The sequence below is a fragment of the Ictidomys tridecemlineatus genome, unplaced genomic scaffold (assembly GCF_052094955.1).
Source record: "Ictidomys tridecemlineatus isolate mIctTri1 unplaced genomic scaffold, mIctTri1.hap1 Scaffold_4141, whole genome shotgun sequence".
Classification (NCBI taxonomy): domain Eukaryota; kingdom Metazoa; phylum Chordata; class Mammalia; order Rodentia; family Sciuridae; genus Ictidomys; species Ictidomys tridecemlineatus.
This window is the reverse complement of record NW_027522684.1, coordinates 10,881-35,448: the sequence shown is the minus strand read 5'-3', so window position 1 is coordinate 35,448 and position 24,568 is coordinate 10,881. Positions and strand designations below refer to the sequence as shown.

Sequence of the window (24,568 nt, the reverse complement as noted above, 5' to 3'; positions counted from 1 at the left end):
CCAAACTCTGCTCTCTGTAACAGTCCATCTGCACCTCAGTCTCTAAAATCTGCTCTCTGAAACGATCCTTCTGGACCCCAATCTCCAACTTCTGCTCTCTGCAACAGTCCTTCTGCACCACAGTCTCCAGACTCTGCTCTCTGTAAGATCCTTCTGAACTCCAGTTTCCAAACTCTGCTCTCTGTAACATTCCTTCTCCATCCCAGTCTCCAACTTTGGTACTCTGCAACAGTCCTGCTGCTCCCCAGTCTCCGAGATCTGCTCTGTGTAACAGTCCTTCTGTACCGCAGTCTCCAAACTCTGCTCTCCGTAACGGTCCTTCTACACCAGAATTTCCAACCTCTGCTTTTTGTAACAGTAGTGGGCGGCTCCGGGTGGGGACACAGAGCCCCAGGGGGTGAGGCGAGCAGACTCGGTTCTTTACAGCGGGCCTCCAGTCGGTCTCGAGAGAGCACCGGCTCATATCTCGCGATAAGTGGGCGCAGTCGGAGCGGAGGGAGATCCAAGCAGCGGCGGCAAGCGCGAGCAGGCGACTGAGGTGAGCGGTGGAGGGCTAGGCGCGGGGTCGCGGGCTCAGGATCCTGGGGGCTGGGCGGCGGGGCGGAGAGGGCCCTGGCCCGGGGCTGACCGCAGTCGGCGCGGGTGCTGCCCCCTACGTCCCAGCGGTCTGGAGACCCCACGTCCCTTTCGCACCGCTAGAGATTGGGGCGCATCCCCTGCTGTCCTAGCAGGGTCCGTCGTTCTGTTGGGGTCTGCGCGTAGCCCTGTTCTGGAGACCCCTGGTCTACCCTCGCCACCTGTCCCTGCCCCTGTCATGACGGGGTCTGTAAGCACTTTGCCTGAGAGACCCCCGCCTGCACTCGCCCCCTAGCCGCTCTTAGTGATCTGGGCCAGTCAAGTTGCAGCTGTGGCTCCTCTGAGCATCCATTGGCAAGAGGCCCCTAGGGAGCTAGAGACTGCGCGTGGAGAGAAGTGGTGACTGCTGTCCCCCTGAGCCGCCCCAGCTGTCTGCACTGGCCAAGCAGGCATCTTGTTGGCTTCTGGAGGCACCGTGTGCCCAGAGTCCAGCTCTTTGGGGTAGTGACGGGGATAGTGTGTGTTTAGAGAAGAAGGCAGGATTCACCAGGGGATCAGGGCAGTGAGTTTTCTTGGACACTTCTTACTTTTAGTTTTATTTTTTTGATATTGGAGATTGAACCTAAGAGCGCTTTACCACTAAGCTACATCCCCAGCCATTTTCATTTTTTGAGATAGGGTTTCGCTAAATTGCTGAGGGTCTTGTTGAGTTGCCTAGGCTGGCCTCTGCATTTGCAGTCCTCCAAATGATTGGGATTACAGGCTTGCACCACTTTGCCTGGATCTTGGTCACTTATTTAAATTTTTTCTGCCATTTCTCTTTTGAGGCTGGAAGGGTAGTATGCTCCTGACTCCCATATCAGGGGCTGTCCAGAGGTGTTGGGGGTTCCACCTTCAGGTGGCTGGAAGGTTTTGAGCCTCAGGTGTGTATGGTGTGGATGGAGCAGCCTGGTTCCAGGAAGTTGAAAATACAGTGTTCTTTTCATTTTAGTATATTAATGGGTCAGTTCTCAGGGGATGGTGTTTGGAGAAGAGGATGGAAAGTGTGGCTCTGGTCTGAACTTGGAAAATAGATTTGGGCTTGGAGGGTAGAGCCTGTTTCCTGCCTGGGTTTACCAGGCTCACAGCACTGAAAGCGCAGATCGACTCCATTCTCAAGGTTCTTTTAAGTCAGAAACTCGGAGACAAGCTAAGTTATTGTTATTATTTTTTTTCTTCTGGAGACAGGGTCTTGCTTTGTTGTCCAGGCTGGCCTCAAACTTGAGATAGTCCTTCCTCAGTCTCCTAAGTAGCTAAGATTATGAGCACCCAATCAAAAAAAAATGTTTTTAAAGGGGTTTGTGTGTATTTTCATTCTGATACCAAAGGGAAATGAACTAGCACTGCCCCTTCCTAAGGGGAGAAATAGTATGTGCCTGTGGGGGGAGTTCAAGCCTCTTGGCCATAAATGTACGTGGGATGTTCCACACCTTTTGGCTGGTGGCAGCTGGCATGACATGTAGGAAGCACAGGTGTTGAGGAAGCAGTTCTTTTACACATGAGCTTGTAGAATGCATGCTACCTTCAGACTAATCAGACCCAGCTTCTGATCTCTTCTGTACCTTTTTTTTTTTTTTTGGTACTGGGGCTCATTACCACTGAGCCACTTCACCAGCCCTTTTTATTTTTTATTTTGAGACAGGGTCTTGATAAGTTGCTTAGGGCTTGCTAAGTTGCAGCGGCTGGCTTTGAACTTGTGATGTTCCTGCCTCAGCTTCCCCAGCCTCTGGGATTATAGGTGTGTGCCACCGCACCCAGCCGTTCTGTACTTTTTTTTTTTTTAAAGATACCTCCTCTCCCAAGTTTACTGCAGCATTATTTATTGAGAATTTTCTTTTTAATATTTACTTTTTAGTTTTCGGCAGACACAACATCTTTGTTGGTATGTGGTGCTGAGGATCGAACCCGGGCCGCACGCATGCCAGGCGAGCGCGCTACCGCTTGAGCCACATCCCCAGCCCCTGTATCTTTTTTTAAATTATTTTTTTCCACAATAGTTTTATTCTATTTATTTATTTTTATGTGGTGCTGAGGATCGAACCTAGGGCCTCACACATGGTAAGTAGGCGCTCTACCACTAAGCTACAACCCCAACCCCAGTCTTGTTCTGTACCTTTCCGAAGCTTCAGTTTCATCATCTGTAAAATTTCTAAGAAGACTGAATACACCAACTTGTTTTGAAGATTGAGCTGTTGTTTTCTAATGTATAAGCAGAGTGCTGGTCAAATGTGAGGTGACGGTTGCACAATCTACCATTTGGGTACATGTGGGATGCCTCCTCTCTGGGACTTGGTTGGAGGGAGTGATGGCACTTACTGCTGTTGCTGTTAATATGAAGTCACACTTGTGTTCCTGTGCCCACCATTGCCTTTATCATGCTGTTGCATGCTTTGTTTCTGATTTCCCAGAGGCTACTGGGCTGCTAAGCATCTTCTCTAGAGAGCTGGCTGTCCATTTGTTTTGTTGGCCAGTATTCAAATAGTGACTTGGTGACTGTTTTTTTCCCCCAGTTCTGAGCATTGAACTCATGGGCTTGTGCATGTGAGGCGAGCACTTTGCTACTGAACTATATCCCCAGCTCTTTTTATTTTGAGACAGGATCTCACTAAATTGCTGAGGCTGGCCTCAGACTTGTGATTCTCCAATCTCAACCTCTTGAGTCATTGAGATTACAGGTATGGCTACTGAGCCTGGGGTTTGCATGCTTTTATGCCTCTTTTCCTCTTGGTAAATTGGTGGCGTGTACTCTCTGTTTCCTTTGAAGAAAGTGGTTGTGGGCTCTGAGAAGGCATTAGGGCTGTCTAGAAGCATTGCTGATGGTGGCATCTGATGATCTGTGGAAAGGCTGACTCTGACTTTTTTTGTTCTCCCAGAAGGAAAGTGACCATGGAAGACCTGGGGGAGAACACCACTGTCTTGTCTACCCTGAGATCTCTGAACAACTTCATTTCTCAGCGAGTAGAGGGAGGATCCGGTCTGGATGTGTCTACCTGTGCCCCAGGTTCTTTGCAGATGCAGTACCAGCAGAGCATGCAGGTGAAAGGCTGGGTGGGGTCTCTGTTAAAGACACCTAGGCTCAGGTGGGGCCTGTTCAAGTTCTACACAATTGAGGTAGGTGAGTATTAGGTAGGCTTAGAGGCCAGTTGTGGTCTTCCAGATCTCATCCTGGGCATTTATCATTTGGGGTGCTAGTTGGAGACCAGGACCTGCCCTGAACTGTCATGGTTAAAGGCCTGCCTCATAAGCACCCCAAGAGTGGACATGTGCATAGCTGTGGGTTCATACTGATGTATTCATGGATGCCAAAAAGCCAGTCTATTCATTTAATTGAGGACAAAACCCAACTGCGTAGGAGCATGGGTGCCAGAATTATGAGCATACTGTCCCCTTGAAGATGTAACATAGAGAGGCTGTATTGTAAACACAGGTACCTGGTCGCCTAGTCAGCCTAGTGAGAAAGCCAGGGCAATAAGCGGAGGGACTGGATATTCTGTTTTAGCCTATAGGGGGCAATTTGCAGATCCTGTGATTTTTGCAGTTTTCTCTGATTCCAAGTTCTTGAGAATGCTCACTATGGATATAGTTGCAAAGGGTTCAGGTCTCCTGAAGGACTTCAGGCCCTAGAGAATCATGGGCTTAGTCCTATTCTGGGCTGGGACATCTGGGCCCCCAAGGAAAGAAGTGGTGTCTTGGCCTTGCCTGAGCCCTGTCACTGCACCATTGCTGTACCATCCTCCTCTCGGTCTTCTCTGCTTGTGTCTATCTTTCTCTTGTCCACTCTGCATGTGCTCTGGATTCTGTGACCCATGTCAACTGAACCAGGTAAGGCTCATGTACTGATTGGCAAAAAGGATGGTGTTTGTGTGGTTTATTCAGTGATGGAATTACTGTTAGTTAGAGCACTGAGCTGCACACTGCCCTTTCTTGGGTCATTATTCTGAGATTAGACCTATTATACTTTTTGTGGTTTAAAAAAAAAATTTGTGTAACCTGGGAATTGAACTCAGGGAGCACTCTCTCACTGAGCACATCTAGCCCCCTCCAGGCACCGCCCCCCTCCCCCCCCCGTTTTTTAAATTTTGAGACAAGGTCTCACTAAGTTAAGGCTGAGGCTGGCCTTGAACTTGGAGGTTCTCTTATCTCAACCTCCTGAGTCACTGGGATTATAGGTGTGTATCACCACTTTTATGAAGAGGCAGTGTTAATAGGTGGTTATTATCTTTGATTTCTGGCAAAATAAATTGGTAACTTTGGTCTTAAAAAATGCTATGATTTTAAAAAGTGGTATAATGTTATTGATGCAAATGTCTGGGAAATTTAGCTTGTCAAAATCCATGGGAAAATGTATGCCAGATATCGAGGCGCACGCCTGTAATCCCAGTGGCTCAGGACGCTGAGATAGGAGGACCGTGAGTTCAAAGCCAGCTTCACGGTGGCAAGGCGCTTAGCAACTCAGTGAGATCCTGTCTCTAAATAAAATACAAAATAGGGCTGGAGATGTGGCTCAGTGCCTGAGTGCCTCTGAGTTCAATAATCCCTGATATAAAAAAAAAAGGAAAATCATGGGATTTTTAAATCAGAATTGGACCTTGGAGGTCCCCATTGTTTACTGTTACAGACTTCCTCAGGTAGGGATCAGTGATCAGTCTGTACCCAAGTAAGGTAGGTAGGAATCATGATTACAGACCTGTCTGGGACCTGACTCTGGTCATGTCCTGCCCTGGATGCCAGGCATGGTTCTTTTTCTTCCTTTCAAGGCTCCCTGAGTTGTAGTGAGGGACCTGAGGACAATCTGGGGAATTTGGAGGCAAAGATAGATGGGGTGTCTTGTCTGCCAGGTGCCTGCCCCTCTTTTTAGCCCTTGTTTTAGTTGGGAGTGTTTAGTTGGGAGTGTATTAGAAAACTTCAGTGTTGTTTAAACACAAAGGAAAGTTTTAAGTTGTTCTTGACACATAGCCGGCGGGCAAGTATGGTGCCCTTGGTCCCTGTGTGGTGACATCCCTATAGACGAAGAGATTCTGGCTTTCTGAGACAGAGTTAAGAATGAGAAGGCTAGTGAGTATGAAGAATGAGCTTAGGAACCTCCAAATATCAACAGGTCAGAGTTACAATGAGGTGAAATGTAATAAGAATAAAGAAAGAACCCAGGTGGGAGGGCCAGGGGAGGAGCATTGCTTTAGCCAGGGCCCTCACCCTGTGGGCACTGTTGGCATGGGGCTGGGCACTTTTTTTTTGCAGAACTTTCCTGGGCACTGTCAGATGTTTAGCAACAATCCTGGGCTTCTGCCCTTGTGTATCGGTGGGCAGCAGCACTACTAATTCCATTCTGTAACAATCAGAAGTGTCTCCAGACAGTGCTAAGTGTCCCCTGGGGAAAGTTTGCCCCTGTAGGGGACCATGCTAGCCCAGTGGTTTACAGACTTTAATGTGTATGTGAGCCTCCTGAGAATGTGTCTAGAAGTGATTCTGATTCAGCTCAAGGGTCTGTGTAGGTTAAATGTTTGGGAGGTTCCAGGCAGCAAGGCTTTGGTCCCAGTGAAAACAGTGACTCTGAGAGACTGTGGGCATGTCCTCTGGGGCCCTTTGAGGCTTGAATCACCTGCAAGTACTTATCTCTTGTGGGCCTACTTCTAAAGTAGCCCCCAAATTCTGGCCCCATCGTAGACTCTAACCTTCTGGTTACTCAATTGAATGCTAACTTGGTGTTGTTGCAGTGGGATTTCGAAGATCTAATTAATGTTGCCAATCAATCAGTGGACCTTAAGTTGGGGAGGTTCCCTGGGTTTCTGATCTAATCACATGAGCCCCTTAAAAAGATTGAGTCCAGATGTTAGAGTCAGAAGAGTTGGACTCAGTAGGGGAGGGAGTAGGGCATGTGGTGAGGGGGGTGGGCAGCTTCCAGGTACTGACAGATAGCTGAGAAGTGGATCTTGTCTTTCACTGGTGGGCTAGCTAGGGGTTCCTGCCAACTGCCTTAATTTTAGTCTTAAGAGACCTTTATCAGAGAACAGCCACATGTCTGCACTTCTGATCTGCAGAGCCCACCGCCTGTTAATGAGTGGTGTTTTTAGCTGTCCAGTTTGTGGCAGTTTATTATACAGCTATAGAAAATGAACACACCTTCTTTCCTAGAACAAGCTCACCCACTGTCATCTTAAAATGTGTCTCCTTCTGATTCTCTTAATCTTTCCTTGCTTGTTGCCTCTCACCCACTTCCCACCTGGGGACCAAGACCTTGTTGGAGTGGCACTTGGGGTGCATTGAGCGGAGCAACTTGCCTTGTTTGACGTGGCTGCTGAGGATTTTCTTTATCTTTGGGTACGACCTTCTCAGTTGGAGGAAAGAGCAGAGCAGATCCGTTCGAAGTCCTACCTCATCCAGGTGGAGCGGGAGAAGATGCAGATGGAGCTGAGTCACAAGAGGGCTCGAGTGGAGCTGGAGCGGGCAGCCAACACCAGCGCCAGGAACTACGAGGTGGGTCCAGGTGGGCAGTGTTTGTCCAATCAGCCTCTGGGGACAATAGGCTGGATGCATGCTTACCAGGCTGTAAGAAGTCAGGAACCAGCCAGGGCCAACTGAGGCACTCTGCATGGGGATTGCCAGGTTGTTCCTCTGAGGATACCTATGGTGGGTCCATGTTAGCTGTGCTGGAGAAGGGTGGCTTGATATGGGGAGAGCCACAAAGTGGGGATTCTCTGGCTGTGTTTACTGCTCAGTGAGGCCACAGTGCCAACAAATCTGCTGGGTGTCTTGGTTTCCTCTGTTCTCTGGAGAAATTGGAATGCAGATCTGGCAGATCTACCAAGTGGTGCAGGGGTGACAGGCTTAGAACATTACTGAGTTGCTTGAATTGTCTCACCAGGGTGGTTGTAGGACCTCAGGAAAGTGCCCTACTCTCGCTGCTGTGCTTGCTCTTGGCTTCCCAGGACAGCAGGAAAGTGCAGCCTTGCAACTCCAGGAAGGCTCAGTCCAAGAACCTTCTGTCGGCATCGCTTTGATTAACAGTCCTTTGCCAGGTTTTCACTAAGTGCTGATCAGTTGTGAAAAGGCTGCCAAGATTCAGCCAATGCCACAGACCAGGGAATCTCTCAGGCATTCCTTCCTTTCTTTTCTGGCCCCCACTTGCCGTGTATACATGTACTTACAGTTTCCTGTCCCTGTGTAGATCTCCTCCAGGGTGTAATGCAAATTGGACTGTTAGAGCCAGGAATGTAGATTCCTGCTTTGGTGTGCTGTCTGGGCTCATGAGCCAAGACTTTGAAGTGCCATTTGTTGAGTGGACAGACAATACCAGGGGTCCTTGGACTGTATGAATATGCAGTGCTAATGGAAATGGTCCTGGCTCTCAGGCAGAAGGATGGGCCCTGGAACTATTGGAGTTTCTCTGGGCAAAATGCCTTGAAGGTAGGGCCTGTGTGCCTGCCCTGGATCTCCAATGTCTGGCACATTTGGTGGTGCCTTGTGGGTACCTAAGAGCATTTGAGTGAGGAGTTGCAGCAGGGTCTGTTAAAGCTCAGGGGCACAGAGTGACAAACTTGGGAACTTGAGAAGCTTTTCATGACCACAGACATGCTGAGGGGCCCCAGGAGCCATGGAAATTAGTCGTTTTCAGATTGTCCCTGGAGTCTTGGCTTCTACATTGTTTTTTCAGGGGCTGCCAGGTTGCTGGTAGGTGAGTATGGAGGACAGGCACTCCTCTTCCTGAAAATGGTGGTAAGACCTAGGGTCTGAAAGCCTACCTGGGCTCCTCATCTGTGTTTGACTGGCAGTGCAGTAGTGATGTGTGGGAGGGCCCTGGGCTGACAGAGCAGTTTCTTTATTTTTGGGGGCTAGGATCAGGCCCATGTAGAACTCATGTGCTCTACCACTGAACTATACCTCCAAGTCCCCTAATAGAAGATTCTTATTCTGTCTAGCAAAAGGGTCCCCTGGCTATTTTAGAGGCTGCACTTGAAGTTGCATCCCCTTGAGTCCCCTTGTGGTGGAGATTGGCCGTCTTTCCATAAAGCTTCAGCCCTATGTGTGTGCTTTTATTAAACCTATGTGTGTGCTTTTTGGGCTGGAATGTCCTAGGAAAGGGTGGCATAAGTGTTTACTCTGAGTAGGACCTGGGGGAAGTTCCTGGTGGTCCTAGGAGGGAGCTGGTGCTGGCAGCTTCCTGCTGAATCAGGCTGGTTGAGCTAGAAGGCAGGGTGCTGGGTGGGTGGCACTCACCATCTTTCTTCTTGGGATCTGATTCCTACTATCTGGTCCTTTTTCAGGGTCTGAAGGTGAACTCTTCAGGCCCTCATGAGTTGTCACAGTGGCATGTGTCCTAGTTCTATCCCTTCCTCACCAGCATAAGCAACATGGCCTCCCTGAGGGTAATGATATGTGGTATCTTTGAAGGGCCACGTGATCAGATACACTTGTGGCAGATCTAGCTCCCCTGTAAATGGTTCCGTTTGCAGGCTGACTTCCACCTGTCCCTGCTCCAGTCATTGGCTCGTTGGGAAGTGCAGACTCATTTTAATGATGGCCTGAGTGTAGTTCGACAAGATCTGCTGGTGCTGCAAAAGCTCAGCTTTTTTCCAAGGTCGATTCTGAATTTTACATTTTCCATGCTCCATCTCATCCCTGCTCATCACTGAGCAGTCAGTTTAATGAGTGTGTGGTGTCATCCATGCTGAGTGCCCTCCAAGGGCCCTGGTTTCTTTCAGTGGGAACTGTTATGCTACTGTGGCAGAAGCACTGGCACTGCCATCCCAGTCCCAGGTTTTCACCTGGTTTTGCTGGGGACTTGGCTGATGGTTCTGTCTGGCTATTCTGTGGGCCTGAATGGCCTAAGTCGGGTCTGGAGTGTCCTTGTCCTGATACTCCTTTGGGATTTCAACTCTCTCTGGCCATGATCTTCCTTCTCCATAGCGTGAGGTTGACCGCAACCAGGAGCTCCTGGCGCGTATTCGGCAGCTTCAGGAGCGGGAGGCTGAGGCCGAGGAGAAGATGCAAGAGCAACTGGAGCGCCATAAGCTGTGCAAACAGAGCCTGGACGCTGCCAGCCAGCAGTTGCGGGAAAAGGAGGATGGCCTGGCTACAGCCAGCGAGGTAAGCATGGGCCTGCATGCAGGCCCTGGGGTTTGCTTTCTTGCCTTCAGCCATTTTCCAAGGGAAAAGAACAAGTGACCTCCCAACTTCACCTAGTAGCAAAGAGGCATCCTTTAAACTATGCTCCTCACATGTGCACCTGTAGTTTTTGCATGGTCATAATCAGAGTAAATAAATTAATTTTCCATTCTGTGATTTTCAATTAGTAAGTGGAGCCCTTTTTTGTTCTTTGTTAATATGAATTTTAATGGTTGGCTAATCCATTTTTGTCCTTTTTCCAGTGTTTGGTTTCCTTGTGTTTGCCCCGATAGCTCCCTGACAGGCAGTTTTGTGCATGCACTCTGTTTATTTCTGTTAAGTTTTGTTTGGACAGACCCAAGGAATAGGGTGGCAGACCCAGTCATAGCTCTGTGGTGGTTGTTGCTAGTTGCTGGGTTGTGTTGATAACCACCACGGAGTATCTAGTATTGCTGTAGCTTTCACTGTTCGCAGATGGTGGTATATTCTGGAAATACTTTTTTCTTTTTTTTCCAGAAGATGTAAGTAGGTGCCTCTGGATTTGCATTTCTTTGATTATCAGCGAAGTCTTTTAGCATCTCTCAGCATCAGAGACTGCCTTTGAACCAGGATGTATATGAACTGTAGTCTCAGGGACAGCTATGTATGTTGTAGAGACAGCCTGAGCGTTAGTGCTGGTGGGTACTGGACTCCTCTGACCTTCCTTGTCCCTCTTCTGTGGTGTTCAAGATCACAGGTGCCGAGAGGAAACAGATGAGAACCGCCTGAGGAGGGGGGAAACACCATGTCGCATCATTGGTATTCTGTCTCCATGTGGCTTTCTCCACTTGATAGATCCTCAGGAGCGGGCTGTAGGTTATTTTTGCCTTGGCAGCACTGGGGAGCATGTTAAGGTTGTTCCCACATCTGTCTTCTGAAGTGAGTGTTGGCAGGAGAGGAGACGTGATCAGCTTCCAGAGAAGCTGGCTCCTGCTTCTGGAGAAGTGGGCTCTCTGTGGGCCCTGGGATCTGCATTTTGGGCTGTGTCGCTGTTCTGTGGTCAAAGGGAGCTATACATACACTTCAGTGAAGGGTAGAAGAGGTGGTCCTGAGTGGGGCCATGTCCTCAGAGAAGCCCTCTCTCATCACTCAGTTCAAAGTCATAGGTCTTCCCCGTTGACTGCCATCTCCTATCACAGTGCCCCAGTTTATGTTACTTGCCACTCTGAAGTTCTCCGTTTTATCTGTTTACTTGCTGATGGTCTGACTTTCCCCAGGATGTTTGTCCTCCATCAGGGCAGGCTGGCTCTGGTGTAGTGCTTAGTGCTCAGTGCATGTTTACTGAACTCAGCAGGCCATTGATGGATGTGTGTGTGTGTGTTTTTAAAATATATATATATTTAAATATATATATTTAGTTGTTGATGGATCTTTATTTTATTTATATGTGATGCTAAGAATCAAACCCAGTGCCTCACACATGCTAGGCAAGCACTCTACAATGGAGCCACAACCCCAGCCCAGTGGATGTGTTTTTAATATCTCCATTTCTTTTTTCTTTTTCTTTCTTTTTTTGGTATGGGGGTTTAACCTTAGGGCATCCCTAGCTCTTTTTATTTTTTATTTTGAGACTGGGTCTCACTTGTTTAGGGCCTTGCTAAATTGCTGAGGCTGGCCTTGAACTTTTGATCCTTCTGTCTCAGCTTCCTGAGTTGCTCTGATTATAGGCGTGAGCCACCATGCCTGGCACCTCTGTTGTTTTTTGAGTCCCACTGTGGTGCTCACTCTTGTGATAAAGTGAACCATACAGATTGTTGAGTATGGGGTGCCCCATGTGTGTCCCCTAGAGGGTCATGCTTTGAATAGCACCAGTGTGTTTCCCTGGGTCCTGGGTTGGGTACAGTTCTCAGGAAAAAGAAAGGAGTGCTGTGGCTTCTCTGCAGAGGATGCCACCTCGGGAGACCCCTTGCCCCCTACAGTTCTACCCAGTGTGACTTACTGTGGTGAGGTTGCTGGACCCACTGTCTTGCCCTCTGTGTGGGCTCCCTAGGGTGGAATTTAGGCTGTGTTAGTTTGCATGACAAGGAACAGGGCTGGTTTTTTGTGTTGGCTTGACCAGCATGCTCTTTCCCTCAGGAAGGGGTTGGTGGTGGATGAGGTGATGTCAGAGCAAAGAGTGGTGGTTCCTTCACATGCCTATTCTGTGGTGTCAGGTGGACTTGTCCCTCCTGGAAGCTGCTGGATGGGCCCTGCTGGTTTTGCTCTGGGACTGTCTCTTTCTGAGTACTGTAGCCAACCCAGCTGGTTCTAAACCACCTTGCTGGCCTGGGAGTGCTGCATCCTTACTGATGGTTGGAATTGTGGTGTGAGGATGGGTAGAGGAAGAATTCTGGGTTGAGAGCATAATGAGAGCCAAAGAGTGGAGGGAAGGCTAAGGTGGATGCATGGTGTAGGGACACTGTGGGCCTAGGATAAGGGGTATAGAGGCCACCAGGCCTGAGAGGCTAGGCACATTCTGGCTAGTGGCAGCTTTGCTCTGGGAGTCCCAGGACTAGCTTTCCTCGAGGGCCTGGTTGTAACCCAGATCTGTCTGTCAGCTTGTGGGGACTATGACCCAGGGTTCTGGCCTGCAATACTTCTGAGATTGTCTGTCTCATTTACCCAGGTGTAGGCTCCGCAGGGGTGGGCTCTGTTCCCACCCCATGGTAACAGGCAGGAAGTGATGGCTCTTCCTTTCACTGTAACTTGCCGGGAAGTTACGTTTGCATCCATGAGCCACCTGGAATCCCCTCTCCTTTCAGACCATCAATGTGTTAAAGGGTCGTGTCTCAGAGCTGCAATGGAGTTTGATGGACCAGGAGGTGCAGGTGAAGCGCTTGGAGTCTGAGAAGCAGGAGCTGAAGGAGCAGCTTGAACTGCAGCTCAGGTGAGGGAAAAGGAGCTTGGGGATGCGGGGCTTTGCCTCTGTGTCTGTGCCAGGCCCTGGATGCTTTTCTCACCGCAGGCTGCAGGAGGGACTGACACAAGGCCTCTGAAACTGGGATTCTGAGTGCTAGGATAGGGGGTGTTTTAAATGTTTTTGAGCCAGGATGAGGGCAGCAGCTCCTCCTTCTCAGGGTGGCACACCTTTTCAGAGCAGGCTTCCAGAGAAGATCTTATGCTGAGCTAGGTTTTGAAGAACATGCAAGATGTCCCTTGAGTTTGTGTGGGCTGTTGATGGGAAAGGACATTTTAGGTTTGGGGGACATGGTAAGCAAGATAGATGTGGGAAAATCTAGAGGATGGTGTGGTCAGGAGGCTTTGGGTTCTCTCCTGAGGAGTTGACCCTTCCCTTACCAGCTGTAATCTGAGTTTTTTGCTTCTTGGGGAAAGGGGTGATCAGGTCTGAGTGGGTCCTTTCTGTGGTTGCATCAGGTCTGGTGATCACTGGTGGAGGGTGAGCAGTGTGTGGAGAACTGTGGGGTGCTGTCAGTGGCCGATGTTCATCCACGGCAGCACCATCCAGATGAGAGCCACTGCAGGGGCTACTCCAGGACCTGGGTGTACCCTTGTAGTGGCCTTGTTTGTGCCAGGAGCTTAGGCTGAGAGTATTCTTAAGGTGTTCCTTCATGTCATGCACTCTTCTCTGAACAGGAAATGTCAGGAAGTTAATCAGAAAATTCAGGAACTTCAGGCTAGCCAAGAAGCAAGAACAGACCAAGAACAGAAGATTAAGGTGGGTTGCTCTGTGTCAACCTTGTGTGTGTCCTGCAGGCATCTCAGGGGTGGTCTTAGCCCTTCTGCCACCCACTATTTGCAGGCCTTTCTGAGCTGAAGATGCCCTCAGTGGATGTTAGCCACTGTCCTATCTTCTAGGTACTGTGCTGGCTGCCAGGAGGCCAAGGTGAGTGAAATAACCATTTCTTTGTTTGTATGTGGTGCTGAGGATCGAACCCGGGTCGCACGCATACTAGGCGAGCGCGCTACCTCTTGAGCCACATCCCCAGCCCTGAAATAACCATTTCTGCTCCCAGGAAGCTTGTGTCCTAGTGAAGAAAGGCCCACTAGAAACACAAGGAAAAAGTGACATTGGAGATGGTACAAAGTAGACCTACAAAAGTTGAAACCCTGCCCATAGTCACATACTGGAGAGTCACTGAAATGGGTCCCCAAGCCAGGTCCATCTGATGGGAGCTCAGGCCACATGTTTCACTGTGGAGGGTGTTGCCAGAAAGATGATGCCTTGAGATCCCTTCCATGGCCTCTTGTTGCCTTTGGAGTAACAACCAGGCCCTTCAGGAGACCCGTGGCCATGGCTCCCTACAGCTTTCCACTGTGCCTGCTTGGGCAGGTTGTGCGCTTTGCTCCTGCTCTCCTTGGCTGCCAGCCTGCTTGGCACCCCCACTTGCCCCCCACAACTCACCTTCTTGGTTAGCTTCTCCTGAACCTTGTCCTTCCCTCTATGACCCTTAGCCCACCTCTCAGTCTTTGCTTGCCTGATTTGTATTCTGTGTCACTCTGCCTCTGCCTCTTGACTTAGCCCCTTACAGAGCTGGACTCTGTGACACTTATTATTATTATTTTTTGTCGGTGTAGGAGGGATTGAACTCAGGCACTTGACCACTGAGCCACATCCCCTGCCCTATTTTGTATTTTATTTAGAGACAGGGTCTTACTGAGTTGCTTAGCACCTCACTAAATTGCTGAGGCTGGCTTTGAACTTGCATTCATCCTGCCTTAGCCTCGTGTGCGGCTGGGATTATAGGCATGCACCGCTGTGCTTGGCTTTAGTGGCACTTATTGATAGACCAATTTGGATATTGTTTGTACTCAGCCTGTTTGGTGATTGTCACTAAATGCCAGTGTGCTTCTGTTGAGTCCTAAGGTGACAGACGTTGCAAAGAAGTCTGTTCTTGCAGTTGAAATGGACTCAGTTGCTGCAGGAGTGCTGCTGGTGCAGAAGTGACTTCATGTAATGAGAACGTATGTCCTTGCTGAGTGTCTTTGGTCCAGGTGTGCCAGTGGTTCCTTCTGGATAAATAAGTCTGGGAGGAACCAGATGGATGGATGCATTTATGTGGTGTGGATGGATGCTGGCACAAATGGGCAGGGCTAGAGGTGGCTGAAGAGGACACAGCCAGAATCACATCAGGTGCAATCTCAGGAGGGATCTGGGGTTGGGGCCTAATCCAGGGAGATTGCCGAGGTTCTGGTACTGTTATAACTTAGCAGAGGAACTTTGTGGTTCCTATGAGTAGACTTTATTTTTTAGAAAAGTTTTAGGTTCACAGCCAAATGGAAGAGAATATAAGAGGATTTCCAGACCCCTTGTCTCCCACCATCATCTCCCCGCAGTTAGCACCCGCTTCAAAGTGGATCATTACCACAGTTGACTAAGCCGCATTGACTCCTCATCACCTACTCCACAGGCTACACTGGAGTTCACCCTTGGGGGCCACATTCTGAACAGATGCACCCTGACATGTGTCCCCCATTGTAGTGTCTTGCAGCCCTCCGAGCACCACTTGCTTTTCCTCCTCCCCCTGAGGACCACTGCTATCTCACTGCCCCATCCTTCTCTTCTCTCCAGAGTGTCCTGCAGGTGGAAGCCACCACATGTGCCTTTTCAGACTGGCTTCTCACTTAGCTGAGACTTGCGTTTCCTAGGTGTCCCCTGGCTGCTCACTCTTCTTTCCTTTCTTCCTCTCTGCCTGCCTCTGTCAGGACCTGGAGCAGAAACTGTGTCTGCAGGAGCAGGATGCTGCCGTGGTGCGGAGCATGAAGTCTGAGCTGCTGCGGCTTCCCAGGATGGAGCGGGAGCTAAAGCGGCTGCGGGAAGACAATGCACACCTGCGGTGAGGAGCTGGGATGAGGCCCAGCTGCTTCCAGATGCGACTGGGTTTCATGGGGTGGGTTTGTCCCCTGTATATGTGGCTGTGGGAGTGACAGTTTCTGGCCTTGCAGGGAGATGAGGGAGACCAACGGGCTGCTCACAGAGGAGCTGGAGGGACTTCAGAGGAGGCTGGGCCGCCAGGAGAAGATGCAGGAAACTCTGGTTGACTTAGAACTGGAGAAGGAGGTAAGGGTTCAAGTGGGCAAGCCATGCCTATGGGACTGTCCTTAGCCCTCTCCAGAGGACTCTGGCCATTTCCATCTTGTGCAATAGCTGGTTACCTGTAATGTACTTATTGTCATGGCAGTGTGGTAGGAAGAACAATGGCCCTCAAGGGGTCCATGTCCTAATTCCAGAACCTATGAATGCATGTGACAAGGTTGAATCTGCTAATCAGCTGGCCTGCAGTGGGGGAGGATCCTGGTTGTCAGGTGGGCTGCATGGTCTAAGGAAGTAGGAGAGGAAGACCTGCCTGCCATTGCCAGCTGTGAGGGTAAAGGCAACAGGTGTGGGCAGCCCTAGAAGCTGGAAAAGACAATAGATGGATTCTCTTGGGAGCCCCTAGAAGGAATGCAGCTGGCCCACACATGAATTTTAGCTCAGTGAGAACTAAGTGGGATTTTAGGCTTAAGTATTGTAGGAAACTATGTTGAAGCCACTGAGTTTATGCAGTTTAACTCAAGGCTATAGAGGACTGGCACAGAGGGTGTGCCAGCAAGGAAATGGCACACGGTGCCTACATGTGAGGACGTGATGGAGAGCCATGCTGGGTGTTTTCTTCTGATCTGTCATTGTAACTTACCAGTGACGCTGTGTGGGAAAATGCCATTGCTGTACAGTATTGGAAAGTCACCTTGTGGTTGGAGGAGGAAATGGAGGGTCAGTGTCCAGTGAGTTTGGACCAGAGCTAAGGATTCCTGGCTCCTGCCTGGAGTTTTTGTCCTTTTTACTGCTTCTCCTGAGTCACTCTGTTGCTGTTCTACCCTGGTTTGTCTGACATGCTCCACGCCACTGTTCCAACCATCTTAACCATCTTTGGCCGCCCTGAATTACACTGGCTACTTCCTGACCTGGGGAGCACTCTTTGTCCTTTTTTGGAGCTTCAAGACAGCTCAGAGCCATTTGGGGCCACGGAGCCCTCTGAGCAGCTGCTGCGGCTGTTTGCCATCAGTGGGGCCTTCCAGGGCAGCTCCTCCTCAGAGGTAGCTTCTGTAGGAGTGTATTGGAAAGACAACTGTCAGCCAATTGCTCTTCTCTTTTTTCTCCGGACATAGTTATTTTTGAAATTGTTTTAAGATTTCGGGGTTTAGAATTACATTGCTTGTAGTTTGAAGTCCTGCTGTGGATGCTTGCTGGCTCTTTGACTCTGGGCCAGTTCCTTAACCTGTTTGTCTCTTCATCTGCAGAGTGAGGAATAGTGACAGTGTCTGCCTCATGTCAAGTGTTCAGAGCAGGGCCTGGTGCATAGTAACTTGACCAGCACTGGCTGTAGGAAAGTTAATAACCAAGCATGTGCTTGGTACATAGAGGAGATCTGGAAATACTCGAATGAATGGTTTGTAGTAGCACTCAGCTGGTTATGGGAGGAGGTGACAGGAGGTCAAATCCAAGTGGTTCTTCCTTCAATTGCTTCAATTCCAGAAGGGCAACTTTCTGGGCTTTGGGCCAGCATTGAACAGGCCCATTCTCTTGGGGCTTGCTGGTCCTAGTCTGCCATAGGATTGGGGAAAATTTGTCTGTTAGACTGAGTCCATCTGTCTGGGGCTTGGCATCCTGAGAGGTACTTGGGAGAGGGGAGAGGTGAGTCCTTAGGGTTCAGCTGCCCAGATCTGCACCCTGGGCACAAGAGACTGCAAAACCTTTGCACCCTCATGTTCCTTGTAGCTTGCTGGATTCACACTTGGATATACAGGTCCAGGAAGGAATGAGCTGTATGCCGCATAGCTTCAACAGCTGGGAATAATAGCCTGATTGCTTTGGTGCATCCTTGGAGCAGCCACACATCTGAGCTCAGAGATAAGGGACAGATCCTTCCCTAAGATTGGGGGCTTAGTGTCTGTGTCATAGTGTTTTTGTGCCAGTTGTCTGACACATGGTGATAGGAGACCTGCCTATACTGTTTTTCAGAGGCTGCTGGCGAAGCTGCAAAGCTGGGAGAATCTGGACCACACCATGGGCTTAGACCTCAGGTAGGTGGGCGCTGTCCCCCATCCCTACCTCTCTGGGTAGTTGGCTTCTGTATTGACAAGGCAGCCCTGCCTCTTTGTTCAGAGTCCTTTCCAAATAGGAGTAGGAACTTTGGACTCACCCTGCCTGTGTTTAGTGAGGCATTTCACAGTGGTAGGGAAAGGGAACTGATGGACTCTTCTTGTCTAAGTCTCAGTAATGCCTTCATTGAAAACCAGATGTCCTTGAGCAGAGCAGGGGCAACTGTCCGATTGCCTTGCATTGTCAGACTTTGTTAGAGGACTCTGTACATGCCCAGGAAGTAATTGCTTTGGGAGAAATAATTTCTTTTGTGTGATTGTAACCTGAGAGGTTGGGGATGAACTGGATTTAGGGTTAAGCCATGATAGTGGATGTTGTCCTACTCGGGCCCCTGGAGCAACCTCTGTAACTTGTCTGTGCCAAGCTCATTGCCAGTGGGTGGGTGGAAGGATTCAGAATGGGCTGCATGTTGGAGCTGCTGGCCATCATGTTCTGACACATACAAAGGGCAGAGCTGTTCCTGTTACCGATCCCATCTGTCTTCTGTCCCGTCTTTCTGGGTACCACTGCTCATCTGATACAGCACTGGCTTTGTGGTCCTCTGCCTGTTAGCTGCTGTGGCCCTCTGCAGATTGATTGCCTCCCAGCCTTGGTCCAGCTCCCCCTTCTCAGTTCCCGATGTGTTCTAAGTCTCAGGGAGAGTGTGGATTGATCCTTTTGAATGAGTCATTGGACCCCAGAACACAGGCCTGTGAAGTTTAAGGAGCCGTTTGTTTTATTTGCTCAGGGGATTGTAAAACTTGCAGTTTCCTGGTGTCTTTCCTGCTGCTCTGGGAAAGTGAGGACTGAGACTTACTGAGCTGTCTTTTGCTATAATTATACATCAACTGCTGGCTCTGGAATCTGCCACCTTCTGATTGGCAATGTTGGCTTCAGTTCTGTTCCTTGACAATGCCTCTTGATTTTCTTTTTGTCTTGAGAAGTCACAGAGGACAGACCAGGCTGCTGTTTCCTCTTGAACTCCACCTGCAGAATCTGGGCTCATGGAGAGCTGGCCCAGCAGGGCTGATGCTGTTTGTTTCCTCCTGTTCTCTGAACTTGCTAGGTATCCAAATGGGTCTTGGAGCTTCTCTGATCACCCGACACATCTCCATTTCTTACATTTCTTGTAAGGGAGATAAGAAGCTCCTTGTGCCTGATTGGCTCTGTTGGAGAGGTCTGCCAGCAGCTTCTAGCATCAGTCAGATACGTAGAACTGATGTGTCTGGCTGCCATTCTGACCAGAATGGCACCAACTTCTCTGTCCAGGTTGGAATGTCCAGCTGCTCCTTGAACCATTTGGACCCATCCCTTCTGTCTGGGGACCCTGTTTTGTGGCTGGCATGAGGGCGGGCTGGTTCTTGGGAGGCCACATGCTATGTGTGTTGTTCTTCCTATTGTCCCAAGTCCCTGGCGGTGGTGCCTGTTGCCATCCTGGGGCTGGGCAGGAAGAAGGAGTGGGCACTGCGGGCACTGTGTGTCCCCATCTAGGGCAAGTGGATCTGACCTTTGCCCCTTAGCTAGTGAGACTCTTACCAGGGGCCACACCACTCTAGGCCCCTCTTATCATGGCTGAAAATGAGCACAGTATTTCTCTCACTCAGTGCTTGTGAAGTAGAGCCAAATCGCATCCCTAGGACATGCCTCAAGGTGTTACTGTCCTTTTGGAAGGCAGAGGGGTGCCATCCTTACTGTGGTGGACCCTTGGGCTCCTGAGGTTCCCTTGCTGGGGGACATCTGTGAAGGGCAGGTCTTTCTCCTGCTTCATGTGTTGTGCCTGGTTCTCTTTGGGCTGTTGTGGGGGCCTGTTATCTTGGAAGCCTCTGTGCTACTTGCTTACATTCCTGCCCCCCCACCCCCCCCCACTGCCACCCAGCTGTCTGAGCACCCACCTTCTTGGGGCAGGCTTTGAGCTCAGGTGATTTGAGGGCCATGGTTATGCTTGTCCTGTATGTCTGGCATACAGATCAGCTGCATTAGATGAGGCCCTTCATCAGAGTCATCTAGAGCTTGGGCCCTGGGGTGCAATTCAGTGTCAGAAAGGTGCCGTTAGCATGCATGAGGTGTTGGGATTGATCCTCAGCACCAAAAAAGAAGAGAATAATTTCTCCACTTAAATTGGATGTGGTGATGAATACCTGTAGTCTATTACTCGAGAGGCTAAGGCAGCAGGATCTCTTGAACCCCTGAGTTTGAGGCCAGCCTGGGCAGCATAGTGAGACCCTGTGTTAAAAAAAAAATCATCTGGAGTTTGGAGAAAGTAGATTCCTGGGCTAAGCTCAGACCTAGTAGGTCAGCATCCCCAAAGGCTGGACTTAATATTGGGGTGACCTTGAGAACTGCCATGATGAGGATTTTGGCTTTTTTTCTTTTCTGGGGAAGCAGGTTTTGGGCAGTAATTAGGGCTTTCTTTGTAGGGTGCGTGATTCGGCAGAGCTTTGTACTTCCTGAGATTGAAGCTGGTGTCGGGAATGGGCACCAGGGGAGCAGGGAACAGTTGAAGCCCAGTGCTCTGACTTGGGGTCTTTGCAGGAGCAGTTGCATATTTGCATGTTTACACATTTGTGCAAAGACACACGACTCAGTACCAGTTTAGGGACCCACCACTTGAAATCCATTCAGGGACCTGAGACGGTCAGCCAGCTGTCACTGAGGAAGACTGTGTGGGAGTGGGTTTTGGTCTCTGACATTTAGGCTGAGGCTCTGCCATGATTTTGGGGCGTGTTTGTCGCTGGCTCTATGGGTTCCAGCCACCACTAGGTGGCACTACCCCCTTGGTGATCTGACTTTCCTCTCCGAGCCTTTTGGGTACCCTTTGCAGCCTGTCCTTGGGCCATTTGCCCTCCTATACAGACTTTTTCATTAATACCAGGGGTCTGACTGACCAGGGTGCAAGGATTCTTTTGTCCCAGTTTCTGCCATTTCTGGGGTGGGTTGAGGGGGCAGGCAGCAGCTCTCCCCTGTCAAGTGCCTGCCATGTCCTTGATGAGTCTCTCTAGGGGTCTTGAGCCCTCTGGGGTCTGTGTGCTTCTGGTGCTGAAAGCAGGTACTATCAGTGTGGGTGCTCTTCTGAGAACTGAGGTCTGGCTTTCCTGAGATTGTCAGGGGATGTGTGGCTTTAGACTCTGGCTTAACATCAAGTTCTCTATAATGTGACAGTGATCACCTTCCCAGTTTGGGATTTTTTATGTCTGAGAAGGCCAGAGCTGGGACTGGGGCTGTAGCTCAGTGACAGTGCTTGCCTTGCATGTGTGAGGCACTGGGGTTGTCAATCCTTAGCACCACATAAAAATAAATAAAGGCATGCTGTCTATCTACAACTACAAAAATATAATAAAATGAAATAAAGTAAGATAAATAAAGCCCAGAGATATTAGGAGAGATGGTTGGGTGAGTTGGATGAGTTGGCTGGGGTGGGTCTTTTGGCACAAACCATGAGGAAGACACTTTGGGCTGAGGTACTGTGTCTGTCATATGAGGATGTATCCAGTGCACAGGATCACATGGGCTAGGTGCAGATTAGGCTTCCTGAGAGTCCCAGGGAGGGAGGAAATGGCAATGTGTGTGTGATGCTGTGGCATGGGGTGACAGGGACCTGTGACCCAGCAGGGATGGAGAGCATTGGTGCTAGGAAGCATGTAAGCATGATATCCTCATCCTGAGGGGCTTTGAGAGTTTACTGAAGGATTCAGCACAGTGTGGGGTGGCGACATGATGAACTTGGTCTTTCAAGAGCTCTGTCTGTCTAGGGAATGACTGGAAGTACGGAAAGTGCACAGTTGGAGGCGGTGGTGACCAGGAAGGACTGCCTGGGGCCCTGATGGAATCGTAGAGACGGGCTGGTAGGAAAGATAGAGTGGAGTCCATCCTAGGAACCCAAGGGTGCTACTTTTTAGAAAATGACTTGAATAAGATTAATTAATAAATTATTTTAATAGAAAAATCCTATTGACACATTTCAAGATGAACAGAAGTATTTGTGAAAATTTAACAATTATGATTGAAACTCTCAGCCAGCTAGGAAAAGAAGGGAAATTCCATAAGCAGATAAAAGCCATTTGTGAAAAACAACAATGAATATAATATTGATAGACTGACCACTGCCCTGACATGGGGACGAGGCAGAGCTGTCATTGTACTGAATGTCCTCTCTGTGCAATCAGGTAAGAGAAAGAAAAGGTTAGACAAGCTGGATAGAACAAATGAAACTGTCTCCATTTGGAGACAACATAATTATTTATGTCAGAAGTCTTGAGGAGTGAATAAAAAAGTATCTAGGGCCAGGCAGAGGGAGGCTGAGGCAGGAGGGTTGCAAGTTCAAGGCCATTCTCAGCAATTTAGTGAGACCATTTCTCAAACAAACAAACATACAAACAAAAACTCTGGAGGTTCAGCTCAGAGGTAAAAGCACCCCTGGGTTCAATCTCCTGTATTACTCCTGCCCCTCAAAAAAGTACCTGGACCAATTAGAGAGGTTAAGAGGGTCATAGAATGCAGGAACAATATACAAAAATAGATTATATTTCTGTGTACTAGCAGCAAACCATTAGAAATACTGTTTGTGTTGTACTGTTTACAATAACATCAGAACCCAGTGGTGCATGCCTATAATCTCAGCTACTCCAGAGGCTGAGGCAAGAGGATCACAGTTTTGAGGCCAGCCTAGGCAATGTAGCAAGACCCTGTATTTAAAAAAAAGAGTGAGGGGTAGAGGGGGGCACTGCGGTTGTAGCTCAGTGGTAGAGCACTTGCCTAGCATGTAGAAGGCCCAGGGTTCCATCCTCAGCACTGCAAAACAAACAATCTACATGTAAAATACTTAGGGATAAATTTAACAAAATGTTTAAGATCTGCACTCTGGAACCCATAAGATGCAGCTGACAGTAATTAAAGATGACCTAATAATATAGGGAAATGGAGAGAAACCATAAGAGGAAAAAATAAACTCCCTGTGCTCTCAGCACAGCACTCCGATACCAGCTGTGGTTTTCCACACAGCAAGCTGTCCTCCATGGACACCAGTGAGTGGCTGCAGTTCAGTTCAGACACTGTCTACTTGGAGTTAGTGTCAGATTCCCCCAGGTAAAAGGCTAAGGAACCTTCAGTTGTGCAGCTGTCTGGAAGCTCTGTGGTTTTTGGGGGGCCTTCCTCTGTAGGCATAATCGATGGCATCATTGACCATTGTGGTCAACTACCTCCTGCTGCTCTCTCCTTTGTGGAGGGTGAGTGCCAGCTTGACATCCTGCCTTGCTCTTTCTTTTTCTTTTTTTTTTTTAAGAGAGAGTGAGAGAGGAGAGAGAGAGAGAGAATTTTTTAATATTTATTTTTTAGCTTTCGGCGGACACAACATCTTTGTTTGTATGTGGTGCTGAGGATCGAACCCAGGCCGCACGCATGCCAGGCGAGTGTGCTACCACTTGAGCCACATCCCCAGCCCCTGCCTTGCTCTTTCTGGTGAAGTGCCTCATCCTGAAGTTTCCTAGGGCAGCCCGTGGCCAGCTGTCTCATTAGCATACAAAGGACCATTATCCCTCTGGAGATTTCAAGGGTTTTAGGAACTTAAGTCAGGAGACAGTGAGAAAGACCAAATATGTTCCACAGCATCATGGAGTGATCATGTTTGTATTAGAAGAGCCAATATTGTTAAGATGGAAGTTCTCTTGAATTAATCCTTGTATTCAGCACAGTCTCAATAAACTGATTTCTAAAATTCATATCAAAACATTCAGGACCTAGACTAGCTGTAACAATTTCAAAAAAAGGTAGAGGGCTTATATTGGCCAATTTCAAGGCTAGCTATAAATGTAGTGTGTTAAAAGAGTATCGTTTTGGTAACTCAGTGGAACAGAGTGGAAAATTCAGAAATAGTTCTAGAATGCAGTATCAGTAGATTTTTGTGGAAATTGTAAAAAAAATTTAGTGGGAGGTGCCAGGCTCTGGTGCACACCTGTAATCACAGTGACTGAGGAGGCTGAGGCAGGAGGATTGTGTGTTCAAAGCCAGCTTCAGCAACTTAGTGAGGCCGTAAGCAACTCAGTGAGACCAGTCTCTAAATAAAATACAAAAAAGGACTGGGGGTGTGGCTTAGTGGTTAGGTGCCCATGGGTTCCATCCCTGGTTCAAAAAAAAAAAAAAAAAGAATTTTGTGGGAGAACAATAATCTTTTCAACAAATGGTTGTAGAACAATAGTGTGTCTGTGGTGTGAGCCTGAACACTCACCTCACACTGAACACAGGATTTAACTCAAAGTGGGCCACATACCTATGCATTAAAGCTAGAACTTCTGTGTTTGGCAAAGAGTTCTTAGGACATACAGAGCATGAATTATACATGAAAAAATTCGATAAATTAGACTTCATTAAAATTTAAAAACCTCTCAAAACACACAAGAAAGTAAAAAAAGCAGATCATGGACTAGGAGAAAATATTTGTAATACGTGTACCCAACAGAAGACTTGTATCCAGAACATACAAATAATACTTATGAATCTATAAGATGACCAGATTAAAAAGGGCCAAAGAGTTTGAACAGATGCTTTACATGAGAAGATATATGCATGGTAAATAAGGACAGTGAGAAGACGCTCAGCATCATTTGTCATTAGGGGAATACAAATTACTCATGTTGAAATACCACTACGTACCCAACAGTCTGCCCAAAAATAGAAACACTGGCCCTCCCAGCTGTCGGTAGCGATGGGGAACAACCAGACCTTGTAAACATTGCTTTTGGAACTAGGAGATGGTACAAC

The 24,568-nt window shown here is 48.7% G+C and overlaps 1 protein-coding gene across 5 annotated transcripts; it reads left to right on the top strand.

The window, feature by feature from the left end:
• Positions 1-492: 492 nt before the first annotated feature.
• LOC144373489 (mitotic spindle assembly checkpoint protein MAD1-like) lies at positions 493-17,777 on the top strand. Of its 5 annotated transcripts, none has more exons than XM_078036533.1 (9): positions 493-538; positions 3,489-3,651; positions 6,949-7,089; positions 9,520-9,699; positions 12,498-12,622; positions 13,330-13,411; positions 15,400-15,530; positions 15,640-15,754; positions 17,696-17,777. In XM_078036533.1, the coding sequence occupies exons 2-9, from the start codon at positions 3,502-3,504 to the stop codon at positions 17,759-17,761; spliced, it is 990 nt and encodes a 329-aa protein (XP_077892659.1). In that variant the 5' UTR covers positions 493-538; positions 3,489-3,501; the 3' UTR covers positions 17,762-17,777. The 5 variants fall into 5 exon arrangements, with proteins under 5 accessions (XP_077892659.1, XP_077892661.1, XP_077892660.1 ...); XM_078036535.1 differs by having other exon boundaries at positions 520-538; positions 3,492-3,651; XM_078036534.1 differs by lacking the exon at positions 493-538 and adding an exon at positions 2,693-3,290.
• Positions 17,778-24,568: the final 6,791 nt, after the last annotated feature.

Coding starts and splice junctions, on each gene's coding strand:
- LOC144373489 (XM_078036532.1), top strand. CDS start 3,445: ATGATCTGTGGAAAGGCTGACTCTGACTTTTTTTGTTCTCCCAGAAGG. Junction 7,090..9,519: donor CCAGCGCCAGGAACTACGAG/GTGGGTCCAGGT, acceptor CCTTCTCCATAG/CGTGAGGTTGACCGCAACCA. Junction 15,531..15,639: donor GAAGACAATGCACACCTGCG/GTGAGGAGCTGG, acceptor CTGGCCTTGCAG/GGAGATGAGGGAGACCAACG.